The 22,501-nt window shown below is 44.3% G+C and overlaps 1 protein-coding gene across 2 annotated transcripts in view; it reads left to right on the top strand.

Moving 5' to 3' along the window:
- The window catches only part of DNAAF5 (dynein axonemal assembly factor 5), a 455,154-nt gene extending 433,394 nt beyond the window's left edge, over positions 1–21,760 (top strand). The window contains exons 12-13 of one of the 2 annotated variants that reach the window (XM_068244601.1): positions 8,584–8,775; positions 21,498–21,760. In XM_068244601.1, the coding sequence (XP_068100702.1) occupies positions 8,584–8,775; positions 21,498–21,673 (368 nt within the window). In that variant the 3' untranslated portion in view covers positions 21,674–21,760. Of the gene's footprint in view, positions 1–4,792; positions 4,921–8,583; positions 8,776–21,497 lie in introns of those variants that run through there. The other variant, XM_068244603.1, reaches the window with a different exon arrangement.
- The last annotated feature ends 741 nt before the right edge of the window (positions 21,761–22,501 follow it).

Genomic DNA, 22,501 nt, shown 5'->3' with positions numbered 1-22,501 from the left:
CCAATTGGTTCATTCCTTTTTGCCAGTAAAGAAGACAACAATTGGCTGGAAAGACCATTGCAAGGCATGTATAGATGTGGTCGGTGCAAAGCATGCCCAAATGTGAAAACATGCAAGAAATTTATCGGTCCTAAGGACAACAGATCGTATCAAATTTTGGATTTTTTCAATTGTGAGACTGAGGGAGTAGTCTATGGCATAGAATGTCCCTGCCCAATGCTGTATATTGGCGAGACTACAAGACAGGTTAAACAAAGAATTTTAGAACACCTGGGGAATATAAAGAATCCAAAGGATACTCCAGTATCCAGACACTTTAGAGAGGTACATGATGGCAATATAAATTGTGTAAAGTTCTTTCTCTTGCAACAGTGGAAGATGGGACCAAGAGGAGGAAATTTAGATCTGAAATTGCGCCAATTAGAGGCCAAATGGATATACCGGTTGGGAACCATGAGTCCTAGAGGACTTAACGAGGGGTTTACCTACACCCCGTTTATATGAAGTTATGCTTGATGAGGGATTTTCCTTTCCTTCATGAGAATCCCCTAGTAAAGCTAACCTGTGTCAGGTACCGACAATTTAACTCATTCCAGCATTTCTATCTTGCCCTTATATGATCTACATTTTTTTGGCTTCTAGAGAACATATATACATAGACATATATGCTTTTCTCCATCGGTTATAGTATGGGAAGTGATTAATTTTCCTTACTGGATCGGTACTGATAATTAAATGGACCCCTTATTAGCTGTAAATATAACATTTATATACACTGTCCCTTATGATGATTTAAGGGATTTATACAGTATATAAAGGGCCTTTGTGGGTGTATTCCCCTTACTGATATTGTTTCTGTACTAAATGTTTATCATCTACTTTAGATCCAGATTTTACTTTCCCTGTATGCTTGCTTTTTTGAGGCTAAAGTGTGTATGGTTATAAATATATGGGTTAATAATATCAAATATATACAACCTACAACGTTGTTTTTCTAAAAGATTAAGTGATTAATCACCCATACGTAAGAGCGCTGCACATAGGAGGAATTGGGTATAATGAAAGGTAACCATGGCTACATATAAACAAAGCCCGATACCGGAAGAAACTCCCCGCTGACAAGTGCGTATGAGACGGCTTCTGCCGTTGCCTTGACAACCATTGCACGTAGATAGATCACGCCCCCTCTATATTCCTAGGCGACGGGTATTGCGGCGATGAGTATGACGTCCTCCGCACCCAGCACGCCAGGTCACATGGTCTGGATTGACCAATGGTGAAGCTCCAATGAATTCCTATGGAGAAACTCGCCGAGGACGGCGTTTTAGCTGGTTTTTAAAGCAGGTGATGCGCTTTTGGGATTAATACCATCAGGAAAGGAAACACTATACGTGGTGAAGTTTATGGAGGTATATAATTTATAGAAATAAGGTCATTCATCTACATAGGTGAGATAGTCTATCCAATGAGATCTGGAAATCTATGATTGATAGATACAAGGACCAATGGGGATTCTACCATTGCATGGGTGGTACAAAGACTTTGGCTCCACCTACTCCCTAAGATATAAAAGGAAGGCTGATACCCCCGCTCATTTGATAGCTGACCTTGTGTGAGAGAACATCTCTCATTTGTTATTTTACTTTATTATGATTTGTAAATAGCTGTGTGTTTCTATTACTATGCACTTTGCACCCTAGCACTTTATCCATTTTTGCCCTGACGACGGCTCTATTTTTATGAGCCGAAACCTGTCGGTTTTTTGGTGGGGGGTTAATTTCTGTTAATAGAATAAGCTCAGCACTATTAAATCTCTAGGCAGTGACCCTAGGTGGCCGGGTCTGATATAAAGCCACCAGGGGTGAATAAATTAATTCACTGCCTTTTGTAATGTTAGTTTATCTACATATAAGGAAAATAAAACGTAAAATGATACATTAAAGGAATTATTATAGGTTATGTGATTTTAACCAATATGAATAAAAGTAAATTTTTAATGGGTCTCAAACAGGATACAAAAGTGTGTTCTCATGCCAAGTACTCAGATGATGCAAACAAGAATGGGCAGGTGCCTTTTGTAGGGCAACCATCATTTGTATCGCAACAAGTGCACATGACCAGCTGCTCATGCCATTATAACTGCCAGTCTCATGCCAAGTACTCAGATGATGTAAACAAGAATGGGCAGGTGCCTTTTGTAGGGCAACCATCATTTGTATCGCAACAAGTGCACATGACCAGCAGCTCATGCCATTAGAACTGCCAGTCTCATGCCAAGTACTCAGATGATGTAAACAAGAATGGGCAGGTGCCTTTTGTAGGGCAACCATCATTTGTATCGCAACAAGTGCACATGAATTATAAGCCTAATGTGTACAGTAAAGTGTCTGATGTCCAAAACAACCAATCTGAAAGCTCCAGTGGATGTTTAAAAATAATGGACACTGACTGGCTGCCACAGCCAATTTAACCATTTCAGCCCGCGGGGATTTTTTACCTTATGGACGAGAGGAATTTTCACCTGTCAGTGCTTCTCCCTTTCATTCCCCAATAGCTTCATCAGTAATTATCACAGCGAAATGATCTATACCTTGTTTTTCTCCGCCAGCAATTAGGCTTTCTTGGGGTGGTAAATTATGCTAAGAATTATTTTAATCTAAATGTATTATAATGGGAATACTAAGAAAATTTTTTATAAAATCCATTTTTCAGTTTTCAGCCATTACACTTTTAAAATAATTAATGCTACCATAACTAAAATCCACACATTTTATTTGGCCATTTGTCTTCATTATTTAAATGTTAAAATTATACCCCTAGTGTAATGTATGGTGACAATATTTTATTTGGAAATAAAGGTGCACTTTTTCAGTTTTACATGCATCACAAATTTTTAGCCCAATATTTATTAATTTTATGTCCTCTTGTCATAAATAACCTTTGATTTTTATTCCCCTAAATCAGTAGGTGTGTTTTACTATTTGGCCACAAGATGTCCCTACTGAGCAAAAATCCCATTAGCGTACAATGTATGCTTATTGGGATACAATGTATCACTACATTGTAACCAGGGAAGTGACATAGGCTTCCATCGGAAGCCTCCGATCACAGCGGCGGCGGGGAGGTTATGAATGGAAACATTGTTTCCATTCATAAATTTAACGATCGGTTGGCGGGAATCGCGGCGGCTCCATTTACAGAATAAACACTGTTTTCGAACAAAAACAGTGTTTATTCACGGCGGACATGCTCGGATTGGCACAGGGGACTTTTGTCCCCTGCAGCCAATTTCCCCTGCTAGCAGCAGCAGCGCGATTGCGGGCATCTGCCCGCACGATCGCCTGCAGACCACCCAAACTGCAGGGACATGACTAGCGCGTCCCTGCGGCTCTAGCACTTGCCGCTGCGGACGTGAAGTTCACGTCCGCGCGGCTGAAATGGTTAAGCCATCAGCCAGGAGTAATATGTTATGTAGCTCCTCTCTGCTAGTAAACGGATAGTTGTTTAGGAAGAAGTGAAAGTAAATATGTAGATGTAATTAATGGGCCTAGACAACCTAGACGTAAAAGAAAACAAAATGTCTAATTAAAATAACACACAAACACCGGGTAGAGAAAAAAGGCTGCAACCTTGTTTATTGGGTTTTTGAACAATTGTTAAATTGTGTACCCAAACCACACTTTATTGCATTTTACCAAGTGATCCTATTAGGGCCTATTCACACTAGAAGCGCTTTTCTGAGCGCTTTGTGATTGTTTAGCGCTTTGTAAAAATCGCTCCCATTCACTTTCATCAAAATCGCGGTAAAAATCGACACAACTTTGCAACCTAGTATGCGAAAATTGCAGTGATTTTTACGCAACGTTTACAGCGATTTTAATGAAAGTGAACGATTTTTAAAAAGCGCTAATCAATCACAAAGCGCTCAGAAAAGCGCTTCTAGTGTGAATGGGCCCTGAATCTTAAGATCACACCAAAGAGAATCATGAACTAGAAACCAACAAATGATGTCCACCAATCCAGTGACATTTCCCATTACAGCAACTGACCTGAGAGGGACATGGAGAGTGCCATATTTATTTCCTTTTAAACAATGCACCTTGCCTGATTGTCCTGCTGACCCTCTGCCTCTAATACTTTTAGGCACAGACCCTGAACAAGCATGCAGTGCCGATGTTTGACTTAAAGGGAACCTGAAGTGAGCGTTATATGGATGCTGCCATATTTATTTCCTTCCTCCCTAGCGGTATGGACAGATATATCCTTCCATAAAAACATGCTGTGAACAGTATAAACGTGCATACACATCAATACTCTCCTGAACTGTATACTAGACCCTTGATTGACACATTTTGGCAAGTTACAGGGGAAAAAAGTTTTAAAAATGTATTTGATCACTTTTGCACAGAAATCCTGGGATGATTGAATGCCAGGGAGGTTAAGCAATACCAGTTTTGTGGCTATCCTGCTGATCCTCTGTCTCTAATACTTTAAGCCATAGACCCTGAACAAGCATGCAGCATAACAAGTGTTTCTGACATTATTGTCAGATCTGACAAGATTAACTGCATTCAGACACTACTGAAGCCAAACAGTTCAGACGTATTGCCAGACAACTGGTATTGTTTAAAAGGAAATACATATGGAAGCCTTTATATTCTTCTCACTACAGTTGTCCTTTGAGTTTGACTGCATATGTTGTATGCTTGTTTCAGGTGTGTTTGATTCAGACTCTTTAGACAGAGAAGAGGTCGGGCACCAATGCATATATACCATAAAAAGTTTATTTCAGGCAGATGGATTAGCCAGAGGAGGCCCCCGATGGGAAGCGCTCCCCCCTACCTACCCCTGTGTGATTCAGACTCGACTGATGCATAAAAGATCAGCAGAACTGCCAGGCAGCCTTCATATCCCTCTCAGGTCAGTTGTCCTTTGAAATGGAGACAAACACCCAATTAAGCATTAAGGTTGTAAACTCACAGGGAGGGAGGGAAGGTAACTTGGCTGGTGTTTTGCAGAATGGTGATCTGCACCGCTAACACCAGGTGTTATGCTGGGCATACACTGCGCGTTTATGCGCCGGGATCGAGCCGCTGGCTCGATGCCAGCGCGTCCCCGCTCGTCCGCACGGGCGCGTGGATCGATTCCCGCTCGTCCCCGCGGGCAGTTCCTTATCAGCCGCTCTTTTCTTCCATTGTCCGCCCGCGGGGATCGAGCACGGAATCGATCCGCCGCGATGATCGGGCAGGTTGAATATAATCATTCCAGCCATCAGCGGCTCGATTGATAACAACTATTGCGCCGTGTTTGCCCAGCATTAAATACTGCTACTCTGACCTTGATTGGCGGCTTGAAAGCCCAGCAGGCCCAGTCCACCAATGCATGCTGCCACTCCAGCAGTAGACTAATCCAGGGTCCCAGCAACAGCCACCTGTGAGGAAACAAAAAGCCAGAAGCCAGCCACACTCATGAATAATTAAACATACCGGTCACGTCGGCAAGCCCATGAGTTCCCAATAGGGATGATCAATGATATGCAAATACTTCTGAGTTTGTGCAAATTTATGTAAATATTATGCAAATATATGCAGCTTGAAATTGGACCAATCAGTTTAAACCTGGGTGGGATTTGATTGGTCCATTTTCAAGCTGCATATATTTGCACACAAATTTACAGACGTTTGCATAAACTCGGAAATATCTGCATATCATTGATTATCCCTAGTATCCAATGTTAACTGTTTCTGTTCCTGCCAGAAGATGTGCAGCATTATAAATAATAAAATCCATAGCAAACAAACAATGAATGTTGTTCTACCCAGAGTTTTGTGGAAGATAAATCCATTTTGAGCTTTGTGAAGTTGGCCCCTCCTACAATCAGCACAAATATGAATATCATTATATTGGTACAAGAGAATAGTGTCCCAAAACTCAGGTACCGCTAATGTAGAGGACCGGACTGGTGTGAACAGTATATATGATTTGCTGCAGTGCTGTATGTGAACTTGCAGGGCGTGCTTAAAGGGAAGGTTCAGGGAGGGTGGCTAAAAAAATAAAAATCAATTTCCACTTATCTGGGGCTTCCTCCAGCCCGTGGCAGGCAGGAGGTGCCCTCGCCGCCGCTCCGCAGGCTCCCGGTGGCCGACCCGACCTGGCCAGGCCGGCTGCCAGGTCGGGTCGGCCACCGGGAGCCTGTGGAGTGGCGGCGAGGGCACCTCCTGCCTGCCACGGGCTGGAGGAAGCCCCAGGTAAGGTGAAATTGATTTTGATTTTTTTAGCCACCCTCCCTGAACCTTCCCTTTAAGCCTGGAACATGCACATTAGTCAATTTCAATAGGAGAGGGAGGCTGGCACTACCGTTCAAACGTTTATTAGGGTTGCTAAAACACTTAAGGTGGCCACACACCGTACAATTAAAAGATCCAATTTTACACCAATTCAATAAATATGATCGGTTGTCCCCAAAAATGTAAAGCTTGTTTTGCTTTTGATCGACAAATCCAATCTAATTTCCTTTTTTTCTTTTTGTTTCTTTTGATTGGACACGTTGTAAAATTCAAACCAATTTTTTCTAACCAACCAATTTTTTCCGGCATTAACGATCTTTTATTCCAAAATTGTGGCAATCTCGAAAATACATGTGTGGTACCTCAAAGAGTCTGATTAAAAATTCTAAACAATCGGAAAATTTGATTGTAATGCTCAAATCGTATCAAAATTAAAAAAAATGTATGGTGTGTGGCCACCTTTACAGTTGTGGAGTTGAGAAATGGCTATCAGTGGCTGGGTGGGCGACAGGCTGGAGGATCCCCGCGTTTCACACCTCTGGCGCTTGTTCCCTGCAGTATCAGTGTTGGGGGTGGGCTGCTCATTCCTGAGTTAAATGGCTTTCTTCACAGTGGCACGTCCACCTACGTAAGCACGTCACACCCCCTGTTGTCATGGCCACCTTCAGCGCCTCTGCGTGACACGTACATCTAAACTGACATCAATAAACGTTAGAACGCAGGTAACCATGGCAGCCCAAAGATGCAAGCATTAAGTACATTTGAATGCGCTAAAGGGTGGCAGCATTGTAACTGCGTAGATAATTACCGCTCTAGCTGCTAAGAACCTGTTACCTTTTCCCAAGACAGAAGCTGCTATATTAAAGGTCCTATGGAGAACAGGCATAGCAAGTATAGCAGTGGCAAAGTAAAACCGACATCCTAAAAGACAAAGGTCGCCAGAAAGCTACTTGAAACCAGGGCCACGGTGCGCAGACATAAACCTGGAGCACAGCCAGGGAGAGAGAGTACAAAGGTAGGCCCAGTGCATAGTGAGCGGTTTTAACAGCGATCCGCCAGCCGCATCTGGCACTGAAAACGCTTGGCTAATGTATTTCAATGGGATGGTGCACATCAGCGGTTTGAGGTTTTTAGCAAACCGCAAACGTGCCTCCTGCTGCATGTTTGTGGTTTGCAGAAGCGTTTTTGCCTCAATGTAAAGTATAGGAAAAACGCAAACCGCTGTGGAAAATGCTACATCAGAGCAGTTTTCCAGGCATTTTTGTTACATTAGCTGTTCAGTAACAGCTTTTACTGTAACAATATTTGTAATCTGCTACACAAAAACGTTCCCATAATCGCTAGGTATGTTTAGAAAACGTCTCTAATGCCTAGAATCGCTCTGAAATCCGCTCCAAAAGCCGCTAGCATTCGACGATCTGCTAGCGGTTTTGGTGTGCCCTGGGCCATAGAGCCCAGAGTACCAGCGTTTAGAAGCAAAGAATGCAGAACCATAGAGAGAGCCAGGGCCAAGGATAGCCAAGTAGAAGGAATGGAAGAAGAACAGCCTAGGCCCTAGAGAGAGCAATAATAGTGATTCAGCGGGTTATTCACTATGTACAACAGCAAGCTTCATTTCTCTAAGCAGCATGACAGATCATCTCTGTCGTTTAGACCTAATGGTCCCAGAGCGTTGGCTCACATAATCCATAAGGCACCTTGTGTGTTTTAGAGAGGTTAGCCTGTCTAATTCCCCCTCATCTGTAAGTAATCACAAGTGTAATGTGATCTCTTAGCTGTGTCAGTCCTCGGCAGGCACAGCTAATATTTAAACACATGATGTTAACCCATTGTCTGCTTCCATGAAAGCAGATATTCTCATCATTTAGTATTTATTTAGCGCCAGCATCTTATGCAATGTACAGAGTATATTGTCTTATCACTTTTCACTCGCAATCTAATTCCTACCATAATCATATGTTTATATTGTGTAATGTGCGTATCAAAGTCTAGGGCCAGTTTTAGGGAGAAGCAAAAAAACGTATCTGTATGTTTTTGGCACGTGGGAGGAAACTGGAGTGCCTGGAGGAAACCCACACAGACATGGGGAGAACAAACAAACTCCATGCAGATAGTGCAATAGTGCTGTTGATTATCTTTTAGAGCAGAGAGGAAGTTCTGAGTTCAGGTCTGCTTTAAAATAAATTTCACTTTAGGTACCATTTAAAGTTAAAAAGTGTTATTTTCTTCTGTACTTGTCTTTGTAAGCCTTTTTTATCCGCTGTCATATTTATATTTCAAATCCTTATCTTAACAGAACTGTTAAAGCGTCTTGATGATGCATCCGATGAAGTGCGACTCACAGCTGCTAGATCTTTGAGTCTGTGGTTTACATGTATTGATGAACGATATGAGAGGACCACCTACAAGGGTCACCTGGAATTCCTATACCGAGCTCTCCTTGTGCACCTTGATGACCCCGATGGCAGCCTGCAGACTACAGTACTAGGTGAGGACGCTCTAAGCCTTTATCTCTGTAGGCCTTGCCTTTTCTCTAGGAACATCAGGACAATTGTGCAGGTGGGGTCTACTGAATTCACAAACCGTGTTCTTGTGAAGCTCCACAAGGTGGTTAGAGAATTGGGGGAGGGTCACACTGCCAATGTGACCCAGTCAGTTTCAAGTCATCGGTCAGCATGCAGGGCTAACATTTGTTTTGACAGGAGAACCTCGCTTTCCATCCATGGCTGTTGGACTGATGCTTGGTTCCCACTTGTGACAGATCTGCATGGATCCGCAACAGAGCACTAAAGCGGATCCTTCACATCTTATTTTTTTTTTGTCTGTCATGGATCTGTCATCTGCACCGCTCATGTGTCACTGCTTGGGTCGCCATGTCAACAAGCAACGCAGTATGAACGGGAGCCCTGATAAACTGCTGCGGGCATATTGGGCATAAAACAGACCAGTGGGAGTCCTTCGGGGTATCCAATAGGGTGTGTCCCAGACCCTATGCCTAGTACACACAATGAGATTTTCTGGCAGATTTACTGCCAGATCGATTATTTCCAACATGTCTGATATTCCAATCGATTTTCCATTCACTTCTATGGAAAATGGATCGTAAGATCAGATCAAACATATTGGAAATAATCGATGTGTCAGTAAATCTTCCAGAAAATCTTATCGTTTGTACCAGGCATTGGAGGCAAAGGATCAGCAGGGCAGCCAGGCAATTTGGATTGTTTTAATTCAGCGTCCTTGTCCCTCTCTCTTCAGGTGTTCTTTAAATGTCTGGGTAAAATTCCTGTCCTAACAACCTATCAAGTTCTCCTTCTCATGCTAGAAATCCAGCTTGTGTAAGGCCTCCTTTCCATGGACTGTTGAGCTGTGTGCTCAGCAAGCAGTTACCAGGCAGCAACAAGCAGTTTTCAGGCAGCAGTGAGCAGTTGTGAGAGTTTGAGAGGCATTTCACTGCCCATCAACAGTTCGTGGAAAGGAGGCCTTAGTCAGGCAGTGATTGGTTGCTATGCAAGGAGAGCATCAAAATGGATAGATTATTGATTATAGTAAATAAAACCCGTTCTCTATCCGGTATGAGCCACAATAAAGAATACTTTTATGTAACAAGTATGTCTATGTGTCCAGGCAATCTCCATGTACATATATAATTTAAATACAAAATTAAAAAGGATAAATATTTATAAAACATTAAAGGGAAGGTTCAGGGACTATCAGAAAAAAAAATTTCAAATCCACTTACCTGGGGCTTCCTCCATCACGTGGCAGGCAGGAGGTGCCGCTCCGCAGGCTCCCGGTGGTCTCCGGTGGCGCGCCCGACCTGGCCAGGCCGGGGGCCAGGTCAGGCTACTTCGGCGCTCCAATCTGCCTCTCACTGGTGCGCGCTGACGTCATCGGACTGTACTGTGCAGGCTCAGAACTACGCACCAGTGAGATGCAGATTGGAGCGCAGAAGAAGCCCGACCTGGCCCCCGGCCTGGCCAGGTCGGGTGCGCCACCGGAGACCACCGGGAGCCTGCGGAGCGGCGCCGAGGGCACCTCCTGCCTGCCACGTGCTGGAGGAAGCCCCAGGTAAGTGGATTTGGATTTATATTTTTTTCATTTTTTGATAGTCCCTGAACCTTCCCTTTAAGACTAACATTAAAGAGACTCTGTAACATTAAAAAGATCCCCTGGGGGGTACTCACCTCGGGTGGGGGAAGCCTCCGGATCCTAATGAGGCTTCCCACGCCGTCCTCTGTCCCACGGGGGTCTCGCCGCAGCCCTCCGAACAGCCGGCGACTGTGCCGACTGTCAGTTCAATATTTACCTTTGCTGGCTCCAGCGGGGGCGCTGTGGCGGCTTTCCGTTCCGAACTACACGGAAATACCCGATCTCATTCGGGTCCGCTCTACTGCGCAGGCGCAGGAAACTTGCGCCTGCGCAGTAGAGCAGATCCGACGGCAATCGGGTATTTCCGTGTAGTTCGGAGCCGACAGCCGTCAGAGCGCCTGCGCAGGAGCCAGGAAGGTAAATATTGACGTCATCGCTGCACGGACTCCACGGAGGGCTGCAGCGAGACCCCTGACGGATGGAGGACGGCGTGGGAAGCCTCATTAGGATCCGGAGGCTTCCCCCACCCGAGGTGAGTACCCCCCAGGGGATCTTTTCATGTTACAGTTCCTCTTTAAAGAAAACTCATATTACTAAAAAAAAAAAAAGTGATACTTACCTCTGTAGAGGGAAGCCTCCGGACGCTCCAGAGGGTTCCCTGATCCTCCTAGACTCCTCTGCTGCTGTTTGGGACCCTCTTGTTCTTCAGGGCCGCACTCCCCTTCATGAACAAGCACGGTCATACTGCGCAGGTGCCGCCTGTAGTCAGACATGTGTAGTACGACCGCGCGTGTACACAAAGGGGAGTGCTGCAATGAGTAACATACCCAAAATATATAAAAATGAAATGAACCCCCCCCTTAGGGAGGTTCATAAATAGAATGGACCAGGACATGTTGAAGGGCTACATCTACCAGCATCCATTGCAGCTGCAGGAAATGAGCAACACCTCTGTGGGCATTTCAAACTGAAATACCTGCAGATCTCCCTGGAGAAGATGGAGGTGTGCATCCAGATGGGAACAGCAGCCCCTCTAAAGGTAATTAATGCTTGTCACCCTCCCCTATGGCCCACACAGTTTACAGGCCTCACTTAAGGGGAGGTTATATATTTTGGGAAACAGGTGCTTAGTTGCCTTTAAAGGGAAGATCCGCGCTGCTAATAAAAAAAAAAAAAAAAACTGCACTCACGCTTCTTCCAGCTCCTGGCAGTCAATCGGTGCCCTCGGCGTAGCTCCTCTCCCTCCGGGCGTCCAGCGATGAAGAAGCCAGTTCGGCGTTATGTGCGTTCCACGGCGCGGGTCACGTGATGTACGTGACGCCATCGGTCTCTACTGCGCAGGCACAGTAGTTCTGCACCTGCGCAGTAGAGACCCGATGAAGTCTCTACACCACCTGACCCCCCGCCGTGGAGCACACAGAAGCCGACCTGGCGAGTTCTGCTTCTTCACCGCTGGACGCCCGGAGGGAGTGGAGCTGCGGCGAGGGCACCGATTGACTGCCAGGAGCTGGAAGAAGCCCCAGGTGAGTGCAGTTTTTTTTTTATTAGCAGCGTGAACCTTCCCTTTTAAAGGGAACCTAAACTGAGAAGGATATGGATTTTTCCTTTTAAAATAATACCAGTTGCCTGACTCTCCTGCTGATCCTGTGTCTCCAATGCTTTCAGGTACAGTCAGACTGGATTAGCTGCATGCTTGTTTCAGGTGTGTGATTCAGCCACTACTGCAGCTAAAGAGATCAGCAAGACTGTCAAGCAACTGGTATTGTTTAAAAGTAAAAATCCATATCCCTCAGTTTAGGTTTCCTTTAAAGTGAACCCGAGGTGAAAATAGACTGATAAGATAAACAATTACATTTATACCCCTAATCCTAAAAATGACCTTTTTTAAAATATTTTTTATTTTTATCTTAACGTTTACAAAGTAGATTAAATGTTTTATTGTCTCTAATCAGTGGCAGCCTATTATGCGTCCTAGAGTTAGAAATATTTAATAATAGTTTGTGTATTTTTCTCCCTCTTCTCTCAGCAGTTGTATTCTGCCAGGGAAACTTTTATGGTTGTAATTGCTTATCAGTGATGTTGCCATAGCAGGATATACCAATTCAATTAAAAATACTATTCCTATTATCCGTGCGCACATATGAACCAACGGCTTGGCAGTTATTGTGTGCGATGATCGCCCAGCACAACCTCTGCAAATCGTCCACACCACTGTCAACAAATGCCTGTTGGAACACCACCACCAAACACACTCACCACATAGTGGCATTCGATATGCCAATCTCTGCCTTAAGAAAGCCTCTGGGGGGGGGTGAAACGTCGGTGGGCGTGGCTTACTCGTGGCGCGCGGCTCCAGCAACGCCGCCATACACCGCCACGCTGGATGGGATAGATGTCCTGAATGAGTGTGCCCTCAGAGGTGGACTCTCTCCCCTTACAAGCGACTACCCCAGCAAAGGCTCATGAAGCGCTGAGACGAGCGCAGGAGCTGCAGCGGCAACTTATAGTGAAGTAGCCAATGAAGGAGGTGGTAAGACCTGCTACCTAGAGACTCTAATCCGGCATATCGATTTTATAGGAGAAGCTTGTGTCAACACTGCTTATAGTATGAAAGCATCAGGCATCATGGTGAAACCTCATGAGTGAATCTGTGCATATGAGAAAACTGGATGTATAAAAGGGTCATGTGATTGATTCTAGGCCGCATTGCCCCTGTAGTTAGAGAAGGGAAAGCTGCATGCCACTATGTGGTGAGTGTGTATGGTGGTGGTGCTTCCAACCGGCATTATTGACAGTGGTGTGGACGATTTGCAGAGGTTGCGCTGGGCAATCGTCACAGACAATAACTGCCAAGTCGTGGTTCATATATATGCGTGCTGATAATAGGAATAGTATTTTAATTAAGTGAATGGTTATATCCTGCTATGGCAACATTAAGGCTACTTTTACACCAAGACGTTGCGTTTTAGGGGACGTTAAGGTCGTAACGTGCCCCTAACGCAACGCATGGTGGTGTTGAAGTTGGACGTCAGATTGAGCAGCAGTATGCAGCTCTCAAAGCAGCTGCTCCAGGATAGTGATGGGAAGTCCGGATCTTTTTAAGGATTCACATCATTCAAATCAGATCATTGAAAAGATCCGGATCTTTGAACCGAATCATTTGAATCATTTTACTAGGGAAGCAGACGGGGTGAAATGACTAGCAGGACAGGACTTTCCCTGCACTGTACATTCTGTATGTTTCTGTTTCTTCCAGACAGACATCCACTGTGAACCAAATCTTTCATTGTGATAATCCGGATGATTCGACTCACAAAAAAGATCTGGATCAAATGAACAATTCGTTCATGATCCGGACAACACTACGAGTCCCACCACAAGGCACCACAGTGCAGTGAATATTAATTAGCCATGTGGCTAGTCACTGAGCATGTGCAAGCAGTCTAACGCAGCTAAAGCCCAGTATAACGCACAACATGCTGCACTTTCCCAGAACGTGCAGCGTTACAATGTGCACTGTTAACAGCCCATTGATTTTACAGTGCTGTGAGTTAGGCTGCGTTACAGGCTGCTGTAACGTGGAACTTTAACGTTCCACTGTGAAACCAGCCAAAAGTAATCTTTTTGTATGTGCATTTTGACACAGTTGTGAAATTAGAATTTTTACATTGATGCCAATTAATCACAACTTGGCTCCCACTAATGATGTGGTTGCACCACAAGGTGAGGTGGTGGCTCTCCTTAAATTGATTGAATAATTATCAGTGATGTTTACTATATTCCTGACAAGGTACCGACAAGACAGAAGCTGTCACTTCCATGCCTAGAAATTAACTCCTTCAGGCAGCAAAATATAACAAGTAAAACAGCCTGGTTATTAATATGCTTTGCACTGTACATACACATGTTAATCTCATCATGTCACATATTGCCTCGGGTGCACTTTAAGCAGACCCTTTGCTCAAATCTTTCCCTTTCTCAGACCACATTGGGCCTGCTTATACGGCATTGGTCTGATACTCGCCATCATTCATGCAATCTAGAGCCTGTGACTAGAATATTTAAGCTGCTTCATTAACTTGTAAAAAGCTACACAGATATGAGGGGCATCATTTATAAGAAGTGGAGGAAAGAACATTGTTATGGCAACCAGCCAAATCTCAGCTGTTGTTCTTCCTGTAGCCAGCTGGGAGAGGTAACAGGTTGGAATGAGAGTTTTCTCTCCTGCAGGTTTTTATGATTGAGTTTTGTTACTAAATAGCAGAGAGGGAAGTCTGAGTCAGGATCTGCCACTGTGACATGTGGACATGCTCTTCTCTGTAAAGGAAACCTGAAGTGAGAGGAATTGAGAAGAAGCCACCGCTGGCATCGCTGTAGAAACTGCTTCTTGCCTGGCTGTTGTGCTCAGTCACTCACCAAGAAGCAGTATGCAGATCGGGGGCTCTGACCTCACTGGCTGCCTGCTTGGGGTGTTTTACACATCTGTGCAGCCACTGAGTGGCAGAGCTCGTTTCACCTGTGCAGAAGTTTCTTGATGAGCTGATGTTCAAGAGAAACTTTGCTAAATATATAGAAGGTCTCATTTCCACTAGGGGCGATTTCGCTGCGTTTCCCAGCATGCAACGTTTGAATGGGGAAATGTAGCCTATTGAAAGCAATAGACTGCTGTCTCATTCACATTCAGTGAAAAATGGGATGGCATGCAGCAAAAGTAAAAAAAAAGGTCCCGCATGCAAATCCCTGTAGCCGTGCATGGCGATCTCTTATCATAGCAAGTGTTGGCGTGTGTCTTGGAGACCCATGCTGGCTGAAATGGAAATGGACCCTGAATTAATAAAATCACTTTTATTTAAAAAAAAAGTGATTTAAATAAATCACAATTTATTTAATTAGTGTTTACTTATTGCAAAGATCAAAACATTCTTATATTTATCAGTGATGCCGGCATCTTTACTGCTGGCAAGGTGAATCTCTGTGGGATGTTTTTTTCTTATCTGTGTAGTGAGCGGGAATGTCAAGTTTATCTCCCAGAGTGCTCTGGGGCAAAGGGCTGCATGACATCATAGCCCAAAGTGCTCTGCGGCAAAAGGCTGCATGACATAATAGCCCGGACATCATGGGGCGTAGAGCTTCCTCCAGCCCCATGAGGTTCAGGGACTCCCTCGCTTGTCCTCTCTGGTGGATCCGTTCATTTGGAAATGCTCCCGATATCTTAGCCAGCCATGCTCTTCTGCGCATGCACAGCCCAGCCACGCACCCTCCTCTCATCGCGCTTTCCTGCCTGGGAGCGTTCTGCACCTGTGCAGTAGTACTGGGCAGACGCAGAACGCATCCGGGCACAAGAGCCTGGTGGGGGCACGCACGCATCCTGGCTGCACATGTGCAGAGGCCGACGACTGGCTGCGACTGCCAGAATACCGGGAGCTTTTCTAGTTGAACAGACCCGAGAGGATAGCGAGGGAGCCTACGGACCTCATGGAGCTGGAGGAAGCACCAGGTAAGTATAAATCATGCCGCTTTCCCAATTTCTGGTACACTTTAAGGGCTGGTGCACACCAGAGCAGTTCATGAGCGTTTTTAAAACCGCTTGGGGATAGAAAAACGCTTGACTAATCTATTTCAATAGGTTGGTGCACACCAGAGCGGCTCGTTTTTTCCACAAATGCAAACTCGGGGGCTGCAGCATTTTTTAGATTTCTATGGCGTTTCTGCCTCAATGTTAAAGTATAGGAAAGTGAAAAATCGCTCTGAACAACTCTAGATCAGAGCAGTTTTCCAGGCATTTTTGTTACATTAGCTGCTCAGTAACAGCTTTACTGTAACAATATATGAAATCTGCTCCAAAAATGCTAGGCATGTTTAGAAAATCTCTCTAAGGCTCCCTGCACACTGCAAATCCGTTTTCCGATTCCGATTCCGATTCCGTTTCCGATTCCGATTCCGTTTCCGATTTTCCTTGAATACATTCAACAGAAAAACGGATCAAAAAACGCAGCATGCAGATAAGATTAAAAATCTGAATCGGAATCGGATGTAAAAACAGATTAAAAATCTGAATCTGAATCTGATTTGCTTGCAGTGTGCAAGAGGCCTAAGGCCCGGTTCACACTTGCGGTTGTCTGCCAAACGGACCGGATGACCTGACCGGATCCGGACCGGATCCGGATCGGAACCGTACGGTTCTGATCCGGATCCGATCCGGATCCGGTCAGGTTGCATCAGGTGTTCATCAGGATGCGATCCGGATCCGTTTGGCAAAAGTTAAGTACAAACCTAATAAAATGTTGGGGTCTGGGAGGTCAGCAGAAGGGGGACCTGTGGAATCAGGCCCTCTGCTGTTTAGCACTCACCTCCACCTCCAACATGCTGCCAACATCTCCAGCTCGTGTAAAGTCACTGCTGCTCCACTCCAAAATGCTTGCCCATGTGTCCCCATCCAAAATCGCCGCAACAATCCGCATAGGAAGTGGGGTAGAACATCCGGATTTTTAGCCAGTGTGTTGTGCGCTCTCCGGTTCTCATTGCTTTGTATTGGCCGGATGGTGCAGTCCGGCTCCGCCCCGGATACGGCTGCCGGAGGAGCCGGACCCAAAAATAGCGCATGTTGGAACGGACGCCAGAGTCCGGATCCGGCCCGGATCCGGTCCGGCTCCGGTCCGGCAGAACGGACGCATGTGAACGGACGCATAGGCTTTCATTGCCATGCCGTGCGTCCGTTCCGTCCGTTCTGCAAGCGGTCCGGCTCCGGCACGGCAATTCCGGACGGCCACCGCTAATGTGAACCGGGCCTAAGGGCTCATTTACACTTAAAAGCACAAAACTTCGGCGATTTTTGCCCGCATTTTGCAGGAGTGATTTCACGTGGAAAAATCACTGGGCAGTGCAGCGATTTCTCCGCGATTGCGTTTAGCGCTTCTATAGCACTGAAACGCGATCGCCGGGAAATCGCCTGAAAATGGTGCAGGCTACGCGTTTCGCGATTTGCAGTGATTAGCGCAAATCGCCCAAGTAAGAACAGGCCCATAGGGTTTTATTACACTAGCGCTTTCAAAAGCACCAGCGTTTGAGCGTTTTGCCAAAATCGCCGGCAAAACGCTCAAGTGTGAATGGGTTCTGAACATGCCTAGAATCGCTCGGAAAATCTGCTTCAAACACCTCTAGCGTTTTGCGGATCTGCTGGAGGTTTTTAGTGTGCACTGGCCCTAAATGCGTTTTCTGCTCATCATCTGCATTTGTATGCAGAAAACCGCGTGCATTTTTTCCTGGCAGCTAATGTAATTGAGAAAATGACAAAATGCAGAATTATGTTGCAGTTTTGTTCTGCATGTGAAATCCGCATTCAAGTGTGACCTAGCCCATTGAATAACATGAGTTCACAGTTTAAATGCAGGAAACAGATGTGGCAAATCCAATCAGTCCTTAGTGAGAACATTGGTTAGAAAATGTGATCGCCATGCATGTTTATTTCCTTTCCTTTTTTTTGTATAGCGCTTTTCTCCTGTTGGACTCAAAGCGCTTATGAGGCAGCCACTAGAGCGCACTCAATAGGCAGTACCAGTGTTAGGGAGTCTTGCCCAAAGAACTCCTTACTGAATAGGTGCTGGCTTACTGAACAGGCAGAGCTGAGATTCAAACCCAGGTCTCCTGTGTCAGAGGCAGAGCCCTTAACCATTACACTATCCAGCCACTACTTATTGAGGCAGAGAATCAACAGGACAGCCAGGCAATTTGTATTGTGTAACCTCCCTAACGGTGTGGACGAGCCTAACCTGTCCATGAAAAAATATCAGAAATGGGTATGGATGAGGCAGGCTCATCCAGCAGTTCCCCATACTCACCACTGCTTAGCAGAGCCCCTGCTCGCTCCATCCACTTCTGCTGACATCCCTCCAGCCACAGGAATCCTCTATCTCACTAAATCCTGGTCCAGTGAGTAACATGGCGACCCCCAGGGACAGTGATGATGATGTATGCGTTACTGATGGGCGCACATCATCAAACTAAAAAAAAGCTTTAAAGTTGTTTGTATTAGAATTAATACAAACGCCTGTATTCAATTTAATACCATAGAAAATGGCTGTTTATTGTCACACTAGTCTGAACCTGAGAATCGGGCAACAGACCAGTGTGCATACAGCGGCCACAGGATGATTTGGTGGCACTGGAGGTTGTGGGGAAATGCAAATGATAAATATGAGGCAACTCATCTCATCTTTTGTACATTCTACAAATCTGATGCCGATGTTTTGTTTTTTGTGTTTTGTTTGTTTGTTATTAATTTCACCTCTCTACTTTTGGCAGTTTGGCATTAACACAAAAATAACCTAATTGGTTATCTGAGAATCTCCAGGTAATAGCAGCGTTGTGGCTGTAGATGGCAGCGCAGCATCAGATTTCTAGAATTCCTTGTAACATACTGTGAGGGTTGATTGAATCACACAGATTTTTTTGTGCAATCAGAATAGTTGACTCCACAGGCTCAGAACATTTGTTTTTCAGAGTAGCCTCCTTCACAGTGAACACATTTTTACGTTTCTAAAACTCTTCCAAGGCAACTTGTAGCCCATTTTGCAGTATCACTTAGCGTGGCAGTTAGGGCATTTTTCCCTTTAGGGCTGATTCACACGGGCTTCCGCCATGCTTCTGCTCTGCATCTTGTTTGAACTCCATTTTTTATTTTGCTATGAATGCTAGCGCTAATAGTTCAAGCTTTTAATGTCATTTTTGAAGTTGTTTATGTTTGTGCGCATTTTGTTTCCTGGGCTTCTGGTGACTTTTGAGAAAATAGCAGGAAGTGGGTGTTGCTTAAAGCAAACCTGAAGTGAAAAAAAACTTATATGATACAATGAATTGTATGTGTAGTACAGATAATGAACAGAACATTAGTAGCAAAGCTGCGTTACTTGGTAACACTTTGCGGGGTAAAAACTTAAAATGTGAGGATCCTTTTTTGTTTTGTTTTTTGTCTTTCAAATTGTGTGCATCGTCTGGGACCATTTATACAGCAAAAAAATACTGCCAAATGAAATCTATGCAGAAAGAAAATGGACACAAGTGCCACCGCAGCCAAATACGTCACAATGATGGGTTTCCTATTGTGTGGGTCAAGCCAATAAATGCTCAAAACATGTCTGGATGAACACGTACTGCACTGTGTGCAATTCCAGGCGTCTTTTAGGGCTGAGACACACCAGAAAAGCTCCTCAAACGCTAGAGGTTTCAAAAACTCTTCCCAATGTAATGCTATGGGTTTTTTTTTTACAAAATCTCATCACTCCAGTGTGCATAGACACATAGGATAACATTAGCAGGAGGTTTCAAAAAATGGTTTTATAAAAATTGCAGTCATTTCATGTATGTTAACTGGTGGCAAAAGCTTGATGCCTAGATATTGGAAGTCTAACCGTATACCTACCACTAAAGAATGGTATACATCTTTAAAACACTATTATGAAAGACCTCCTTGTAGAAAGGTCTTTCAGAAAAATATTACCTGGTCTGGGCACTATGGAATAATGAATATCAATCTAACAATGACTTTGATGTCTGGTCGTCACTAATTTTGTTAGTGGTCCTCGCCCTGAACCCCATCTGTCTGATTATATCTCTTTATATCTGCTTTATGATTATGTCTATGCTTCTCTGTCAGTGTATTATTGAATTCAACACAGTGTCATGTCTGTAATAGCCTTCTGTATAGTTGATCAGATTTTCAGATTGTATTTCACTTTAATAATCCTGTATGTCATTGATACAATATATCTTTCTTTCATTGCATAGCATCTTATTGCTATGAGAGTATTATCTGAATTTTGAAGGTTTTTATACCCTACATTATTCAAGCGATGGCCTTTAATACTGGAGTACTATGTTTGTGGTATTTATGTTTCTGTCATCCTTGTTATGGATGCATTCTCTGTATCATTTGTTGGATATTATGTGAATAAAGTTTCATGATATAAGAAAAAAGGAAGCCTGTCTGGATGAACACGTGTTGCGGTGGATGAGCAGTTCTAGGGTTTTGTTGTTTTTGGTCTTTTTAAGTGCTTAATAGGTCTTTTGACCTGTACATTTTTTTGCATTTCCTTTTTACTACTATTACTTTTTATTACTATCATAAGAGCTGTACTGTTTTATGGTTGTGTGCAGGATTACCTGAAAATTAAATGTGAATACCGGGATTCCACAGCCTTGGAGTCAGGCTTTGCCTGCAGAACATGTAGATTTAAGACCTCATTCACATCTGGTGCGTTCAAAAACGTGTGAAAGCGCGTGATAAAAAATGAATGCGTCATTGGGCGTTTTAGGGCTTGTTCACATCATGCCGCACTTCCGTGCGCATTTGGAAGCATGTATGATGTGCGACACACAAGAACAGCAGAAGGGCATAGACAGCCCTTCTGCCGTTCACATCATAGGCACTGAGCAGCAGTACGATGTGCCATGATGCGCTTGGGTACTGCTGCATGCGTTCTTCCCCCAAGCGCAGAGCTGACTCATTCACTGTAGTGAATGGGATCAACAGCGCAGTGCGTAGCGGCGCAGATGGCATACGATCATACGCGTTGCATTCCATTCACATGGCCATCTGCGCGTCATGGTGGGACGAGCCCCAAGTGCACATTTCAGTGCCTTGCGGTGCGTTTTTTTTAAGCAAGTTTTATTTATTGTACCAGTTGTCAAAGATTTGGTTTCATATGAAAATGTGTTGTTGTTTTTTTCAATTAGGGGTAAAAAAAATGTATGCGCTAAAAAAAGCGCACCCATTCACTTGCATTGATGTGCGCTTTACAGCTCAACGCACTACGTTTTTGTAACGCTGCTCAGCACAGCGCATAGATGTTTACAAGGTACATTCAAGTTAAGGAGAATACAATGTACTTTGCTTAACGCACAGTGCAATTCTCTCTGAAAAGTGCACAGAAACATCCCTAGTGTAAACGAGGCTTTACAGTCTTACCATGAGGAGTCAAGATGATGGGATTATTCTGCTCTTGTCCACATGTTGCACTGGCACAGATTACTGAGATCTAAACAACTGCTCTTTAGCAGCTTGTGACTTTTATTCATGATGATCTCTTGATTAACTTCTAATGGTCTCAACGTTTTGTCTTGCAGATGTCCTAAAGGAAGCCAGTGTTGTGTACCCCACATTGTTAGTGCAAGAAATAGAAGCAGTAAAGCATAAGCACCGGACTCCTGCCTACTGCGATGAGTTGCTGCAGCACATGCAAATGAACAAAGATCCTGACCAATCAGAATCCACACAGCCAGCAGCGTTCCATTCACAGTGATGTGATCTCCTTCCCCGCCTTACTCATTTTTTATATGAAATGTACTATTTATTTAATGGACAGAATAAATGAGTGCACCCCCTGGGATGGAGGCCTGTGGTCTATCCTGTCCAGCAGGATGTAAGCGCCATTTTTTTATGCACATACATTTTAAGGGGTTTCATTACCGATATTGATTGTTATGCTGTTTTGTACATTTGTGGTGGGAGAACCTGTTACCTGCTGGGACATATAGTTGAGGCTCTCAGTGATGTGCCACAAGCCTGTATTGACCAGACAAAATAACATATCGTGCTTTCCTCCTGGTGAACTCAAATCTCCAGAGTTGCAGCCACTAAGACGCACTCTATAGGCAGTAGCAGTGTTGAGGAGTCTTGCCCAAGGTCTCCTACTGAATAGGTGCTGGCTTACTGAACATTTTGCTCATAATAACGAGTCAGATTCACATTACGTCATCCTTGGCCTGAAAGAAAAAGTCAGTCTACCGGTCTTTTCAGAAGCTGCCAAGTAATGTCTACAGTTCTCTACTATAGTAAAATCCCTTTATAGTAATGGCCAAGGAACCTGGCCAAGTAGTTTACTATATGAGAATTGGTCATATATTGTATATTCATGCAGGCGCATGGTCACGACAGAGCATACCATAGCCAGAGGTTTACTGTAACAGAGTTTACTATAGTGAAATTCTGCTGTATTTCTATTTCTTAGGGTCCGTTTCCACAGGCACAGCATTCGCAGCATTTTCCCACATGTTGTTCGATCCAGAAAAGGCAGCCTATTTGAAATCAATAGGCTGCTGCCCAAATCTCATGCAGAGAAAACAAAAAC

This window comes from Hyperolius riggenbachi, chromosome 7, assembly GCF_040937935.1.
Source record: "Hyperolius riggenbachi isolate aHypRig1 chromosome 7, aHypRig1.pri, whole genome shotgun sequence".
Taxonomy (NCBI): Eukaryota; Metazoa; Chordata; class Amphibia; order Anura; family Hyperoliidae; genus Hyperolius; species Hyperolius riggenbachi.
This window is presented reverse-complemented; position numbering and strand designations above follow the sequence as displayed.